At 46.2% G+C, this 6,939-nt stretch overlaps 1 protein-coding gene across 1 annotated transcript in view; it reads right to left on the reverse strand.

Moving 5' to 3' along the window:
* Positions 1 to 6,939, reverse strand: part of ZC3H18 (zinc finger CCCH-type containing 18) — a gene marked incomplete at its 5' end in the record, with an annotated part of 41,681 nt that overhangs the window by 8,644 nt on the left and 26,098 nt on the right. Inside the window, 4 exon segments of the mRNA XM_009318872.1 lie at positions 663 to 815; positions 2,594 to 2,737; positions 4,519 to 4,620; positions 6,192 to 6,317. Of these exon segments, the coding sequence (XP_009317147.1) occupies positions 663 to 815; positions 2,594 to 2,737; positions 4,519 to 4,620; positions 6,192 to 6,317 (525 nt within the window).

Below are 6,939 nucleotides of genomic sequence, written 5' to 3' on the forward strand. Positions count from 1 at the left end.
TGTTTCAGGGCTGCTTGTGAGGTTTCAGGGATCCCTGTGTCCAAACAGATGCAAAAAAACAGAACAAAGGACTTGAAAGAGGTTTATTTCATGACTCTTTACTGGAGGGAGTTAGCTGTTTACAAATCCCGCAGACTAACAGCCATATAACTAGTCACTTGGGGATAAAGACAAAGGGAACTGGCCGTGCAACTTCACCAGCAAAGTAAAAAAACCTACTGAAGTAAAAGGACCTACCCTCTCCTGACAGGCCAAGCATCTTCCCTAAGGACATTCAGTAACCAGAGGTAGTAGAGGTTTACGAGAGCAAAGCTCCGTAGCCTAAAACTGTTACCTTGTAAATAAATTAGGATGTGGGATCACCCTGGCCATAAGGAGATGCTTTGGTCATAATTTAGGTAAAAACGGGCAGTTTGGCACACATAACAGACTGTTTCCTTGAATAAGCCACAAGGACACTACCAGCATTGTACTACTGTCACGATTCAGGACTCAGGATTCGCAACACCACACGAAGAAACAATCTTGTTTCACATCCTAGTTACCTATAGCTTCTCATACTCGAAGCTAGAGAGAGTTTTAGCTGCAAGAAACCACAACAGTTAAGAATAGTTATAACCTCCTCCTACTTCAACAAAGGTTATGAAGGGTCGAGGCTGTACCTGGATTTCCTGGACCCAGACGGGGAGTGGGAGACTGAGGCAGACGATGATCTCTAGTGAGATCTGGAGAGAGACCGAGACAAGGACCTAGATCGGGAACTGGAACCGCTGTAGCTGCTGGCGCTGCCGCTGATGCTGCCGCTGATAGTCCGCCTGCAAGACAGCAAACGACATCCTCACCTCGCTGCGCTCCGCCGTGAAACGGGGTTAGAAGAAACTGTTTAGGGACAGTTCAAGCTTGATGCTGTTGTCCTGTACTGTATGCACGATTGGTGCTTTGCAAATGTAATTGTTTCAGATGCTCTTCTCAACCTTGCGTTGCCAGTCCTGAGGAAGCATCTGTTTTCTGCACAGTAGATGTTTTATGCAAGACTGAATAACGCTAATGAAAGTCAGGCAAAGAATGAGCTAAAGCACCTTAATCCTGTAGTGATACCAGGAGCAAATGCTTCCCACAAAGAAAAATTGCTAACTGCGTAACACAGTGGGACTACCTTTTATTTCAGGCTATACAAATAACCATACACATTTTTTGTGACTAACACACCAGTACTAAAATAAATAGACCTGTTTTGTCATTTGCATGGCAGGGAGAGTGTAGGGCAGTGGGGTTTGTGTGGGTATAAGCATAAAAAAACCCCCCAAACCCCAAGATTGGAATAAAGAATAAGGGAAGGTGGCTAAAGACATCCAAGATTGTTATTAACTAGTTAAAGTAAGTGAAATGGAAATTAGAACTGATGGAGTTTCTGGGGAAAAGAAACTGTCACGATCAGTTTTCACCTATGGAGGCATAACTGCTCAGCCCAGGCCTTTTCTTTAGCTACTGGGAAGAAACAGGAGATGTAATCCCATGCAAAACTAAGACTTGACTCAGGATGCTTCTGAAAACCCGAACGGAAAACAGCCAGCCGTCTTCAAAACACACTGACAAAAAGCATCATTCAATGATCCAAGAAAACCATATATGCCTTACCGCAGGCATAAAACATTCTCAGCCTCCTTGCATGCTCATAAAACAGACACTTCTAGTGAATACATTTCTTAGGCACCAAACTACTGCTTCCACAGGCCAGACACATAGTTACCGTACTGCTATTTCAAAACTTCTAACCTAAGAAGGACACAGGATGAGTTTCAGCTGTGCTTAGCTGCCTCCGTGTCCCCCCAGGAACAGGCAAGGCTACCTGCATTTATCCTGTAACGTTTTTAAATACGGTACAATGGATTAAGCCTGATAAACATATTTAAATACAGCCAAATGCTCCTTGTTTGAAAACCGTCAGAAGCCTCTCATTTCAAATGCGAAGGGGAGGAAACAAAAACAGTTAGGATAGACAGAACAAGTCATTCGAAACGTTCAAACTAGTCACACAGGATGATGCCAGGAAGAGAAAGTAGAGCAGGGGAGCCAGCAAGTTGTGTACTGGGGACAGCGAAAGTAGCGGAGTTTTTCCTCCTCTCCTCCAGTGGTACTGCTGGATGCTGACAAACCAGCTCCTGGGACCACACAGAAATACTCCCTCCATACTGGCACATGTTTAGAACAAACAGGGTCCAAACCCATCACCACAAACCTCGACCCTCCAACACGTCAGATCCGCTCTCTGGACAAAACGCACCTCTGCCTCCTTGCTGCACGGCCTCCGCAACCAGCAGCTCTCAAACATGCCTTTTTTTGCACCGCAGACCCTGCCTTTTGACACATTTCATGTGTTCCACCTACTTCATCCCCCAACCAGCCTTCAGAGGCAGGAGCCACTTGCTGTGGCAAGTCACTAGCATTCCCCCCCCCAACTCCTTCCCGCCCCAGGAAACAGATTTCTCCTTTAATACTGGAGAGCCCTTGTAGTTGGTACTCCCAAGAGAAACCCAGGATTTGCTCTATCTTCCAGGAGACCAAGCCTCACTCCACCCCACAGCTTTCTTACCTCCTGGGTGGAGTCCTTGTCTGACGTTCCTTCCTTCTTGCTTCTCGATTATCCCCTGGTTTGGCTGGCTCCGGTGCAGCTGTTGTAATTTTAGCGAGTGGCTGAGGGACTGGAAGGGCACCTAGTTTCTTCACAGATTTTTCACTACAAAAATTAAAATTTTCATGTGCTCGATCAAACTCGGTAGATAGGGAACGCAGACATTCTCACAAGCGATGAAATGCACCTGTGTTTGTCGTTGACTAAATATTACATAGATACGATTACTGTAGCTACAGACACATGGCTATTTCACCAAAACACGCTCAAACAACACGGACTCCCCCTAAAGGGATCTGTTTCCCACGTTCTAAATCAAGTCACCTTTTCAGAGACAAGTTACTATACAACAACCAATTTTGGAGACATTCGACTTGTAAATTAACCAACGAAGTAGACTGTGTGGAATCGCTGTTTCTTACCCATTTGATTCTGTGCGTTTTTATCCAAAACACATCCACCTACTTAAAATCTGCCAGTCAGGCTTCCGAATCAAATGCACACAGTTTATGCAAAAATGCTCTTTTTCACTCCATCACACGGATTAGCAGGGTGCAAGAGAGCCCGTGTGTGCAAATGTCCCTTGGACCCGTCCCTTGGCTCGCGCTACCCTGCCGAACACTTGACGGGTTAACGCCATCGCAGAGCACCGCTACGCCACGTTTTTGTGACTTTATCTAGCACCCACTAGGCGAGACGGGGATCGCTTCGGCTCTTCAGCGCTGCTCACTTCTGGCCTCAGAGCACTCCAACCTCTGCTCTAATAGCTGGCTACTGCTCAACATCCCCAGCACTGATGTCACGCTTACTATTAACTGGGGAGGAGGTGGCTGTCTGCGTACAAAAATAGAGACTGTTAATTCCAACTCCTGTGCTTAAGAATATCTGTATTCACCCCTTGCAGAACACAGGATTAACTGCATGTGTTGTTATGCAGCAAAAACAATCCCCATGCTAGCGCTAGTGCAGGCTGCTGGCTGGTGTCGTGTGTTACCAAACCAGCACTGCAATGTGCACTAGAAGGGTGTAAAGAGATCGCTGCAGGCGGAGAGCGTGTCCTTAAAGGGCTGAACCCTCTGAGTTGAGAAGAGGAAAAAAAAAAGGCAAAAAAAAAGCAGGTCAATAAGGCACAAGTGTGGCAAAGGGGATTGTCCCATATTCCGGAGAATTCAGGGGGATTCCCATGGTGTAATTTATTTGCAGGTCACCTTAAAAAAGGTGACATCACTACGGTGTTGTGTCACCCTCCAACGTATCCATAATTTACTATGTATTACAGGAGTTTGTGAAATAGCAACTTCAAGCATTTAAAAGAGCAGGAGCACTGGCATAATCTAACCAACAGTTTCATAGCTATAGTACTGTTTCAATTTGTCTCCAATATTAAGAGTAGATGAGGCTGAACCATTTCTTTATTCTAAGGCTGTGCATTAACTAAAGCTACAGTAGAGGACTGAATTAAACCTTCTTATAGCTCCTGTATAAACATATCTGCAAACACAGAATGTTTAAATAGTAAATCATGCATGCGTTTAAAACACTCGTGTACGCGACAGGGGCCTTGACGTGGCACTTACGGACGTGGTTTAGTGGTGGACTCGGTAGCGTTAGGTTAACACTTGGACTCAATCTTAAGGGTCTTTTCCAACCTAAATGATTCTATGAAATACTTAAGGACACCTGTACAGTTTAACTTGGATTTAGTAAGTGAAAGTGTCATAATTAATTAAATATGCAAAGCTAAGCACTCTTCTATGCAGGTCGTATTTTGCATCTTCCATTTCTTCCTTAAACTGTCAACCAGGTCAGAAGGGTCTGACTCAGGAATTAGGCTACTGTTGGAGCCTCTCCTGCACGGTGTTATGAAAACAGAGATGGAGCCTTACCCTTTACCAGCAGGTGGTAATAACTCCCCTTTAGCCTTCGCAAGCGGCTTGTGCGGAGACGGTGTTGGAGAAGGAGAGGGCGAAGATGAGAAGGACCGTGACCTAGAAAGGAAGGACACACCACTCAGCTCAGCCTCTGGGACTGCAGAAGGGTTTTCCTGGCTTCCAGTCCATTTAGCCACCACTCCCTCCTTCGGCTAGTGACCGCATCCAAGAACTAGTCCCCTTGGGTCTGAGCTTATCCCAGTTTTATATTTGGGCTCTGCTCAACAAAACCAACTTCTGTGACCTGACCAGTGGTAGACACAGAAAACAAAAGGAAAAAGTAGGGCCGGTTCCAAGAGAGGCACTCTCTCAGGTATTCCACACCAACACCTGAGGCTTTCTCCATACTCCCTGTATTCTCTCCTTAGGGAGAGTACGTCTACAAGAAAGTAAGTAGGATTTTGACTTGCAAGTTCAGCATGATCTGCTTCAACTCGCTTTATGTAACTCCTAGTGCAGTCCACAATCCTTTAAACAGCAGTAAAAAAAAAAATCTTGGGAGAAAGACACACAAAAAACCCCCATCTAACTGGGCATCTGCAATTTCTGGAACACAAGGAGAAAAATCAAGCAGAGTACATCACAGCCAACAGACCAAAGGGCAAGAGCTGTTTCCTAAGATCAGGACGGACCAAAGAGGCAGGCCACTTGCACAGCACACCAGATGCTGGCGTTCAAGTGATTCACCCCACTGTCAAGACGGGAAGTACCCCTGTTGCAGCCTAGGACTTCAGAAAGGCAGACACTTCGGCGACTTGCTTTCTGAAGAACTGTTAGGCGCTTGGGTGTTCATCACTCTCCTACCTTCAGAGAGAGGCATGCTAATCGAAGTGCGTCACCTACGCCTGGCATTGTCCTGCAAGGAACAAAAGCCTGAAATGGGGTGGATGGGGGAAGGTCAGCCTGCTCCCCAGAAACACGTGTGCGCCTGCGTTGAGATCAACTCCCACCTGCGCCTTTCCTAGGAGAAACCACGTCTCCAAAAGTGACACTGTGCACTCCCATCAACTGCGTGATCCACTCTGGGTTTCTGTGTGATTTCAGCTCTGAAGAGGTGCCTCTCTAGGGAGCCAGTTCTCCTACTATTCATATTCCAGACTTGGGAAACTGTCTGCAGGGGCAAGGAAGTGGCAGAGTAATAAACATGCCTCTGTTTAATCAGCATGGGACACTGAATTGCTACTTTGAAGTGTCAGGACTATCACAAGACACAACTGCTTTAATAAAGAAATGTGATTTGCCTCTTTAAATAGAAATTCCAGCGCAATAGAAAAGAGATGCCAGTAACTTCTTCCAATCATAAAATGCAAATGATGGAAACGTTAATCTCAGCCAGGCTCCTACAACCGCTGAGCTACCACAGGCATGGCAAACAGCCCAGCCACAACAGCACGGTACTCATGGGTGAGAGTACTGGGGAGAGGAGGGGGTGGCTGACATATCTGCTTCATTCAACAACCAAACCGGCAGGCTGCCTTGCAGTCTATCGTATTTCCCTCACTCAGGAAAGTGGTTTGAATGTTTTATTTCAAGAGTTGGCTATTTGCTTTTAAGTAGCAGCAAAAGTAGCTGTTAGCAAGTGTTTGGAAAACAGTACACCATTACTTTCAAATCCAAGGAGCCGTTACCTGGACCTGCTGCCTGAGAAAGAGCTGTGTCTTGAAGAGCGACTAGAGTAAGAGCTGTAAGAAGATGATCTGGAACGAGAGCGCGAGGAACCTGAACCAGAATAGGTGGATGAACGAGAAGAGGACCTGAAAGAAAAGCATTAAAATTCAGCACCTCTCAAAAAGTCCCCTGAGACCAAGGTCTTGTTTCCAGTACCTCCTTCCCAAGTTCTCAAACACTCCTCCAAAAATTACCTGCCTTCTCCTCGGTGGTCTGCTAGGACTACAGCCTCCCCTCGGTCCCCGCTTTTCTTTTAGAGAGGACCCCGTTGTTGCTACCCGCTTTGTGCCCTCGAATAGGCCTCCCCTCCTTTAGCTAACGACTTTCCATCCCTTTTTGAGAACTCCTTCCACACAATTTTACGCCTTTTCACCAGACAATCCCCCGATAGGCTGGGTCACACGCGTATGAGAAAACAGAAAAATCTCAGGTGCAGTGATCCCAGCAAGAAAAGCTATCTACTTCAGGAGGTCTTTGGTTTTTAGATCCATATCTTCAATTCAGCGTGTTCCTCATTCCTCTCTGATACTTTTTCCCCCCTCTTTTCAGGAGCTTCAAGTTCAAGCATTTAAAGAAAATGGATCCAGCTTATGCCTCAACTCCCCTAGATTCAGGGCGCTTCTTTCTGAAAAGTGTTTTTTATCTCGCACCCACTGGTTTCCAAGCTCCACTGCAGCCCTCTAGGGCTCTGTCAAGCCTCCGCAACCC

This window comes from Pygoscelis adeliae, unplaced genomic scaffold, assembly GCF_000699105.1.
Source record: "Pygoscelis adeliae isolate BGI_AS28 unplaced genomic scaffold, ASM69910v1 Scaffold682, whole genome shotgun sequence".
Taxonomy (NCBI): Eukaryota; Metazoa; Chordata; class Aves; order Sphenisciformes; family Spheniscidae; genus Pygoscelis; species Pygoscelis adeliae.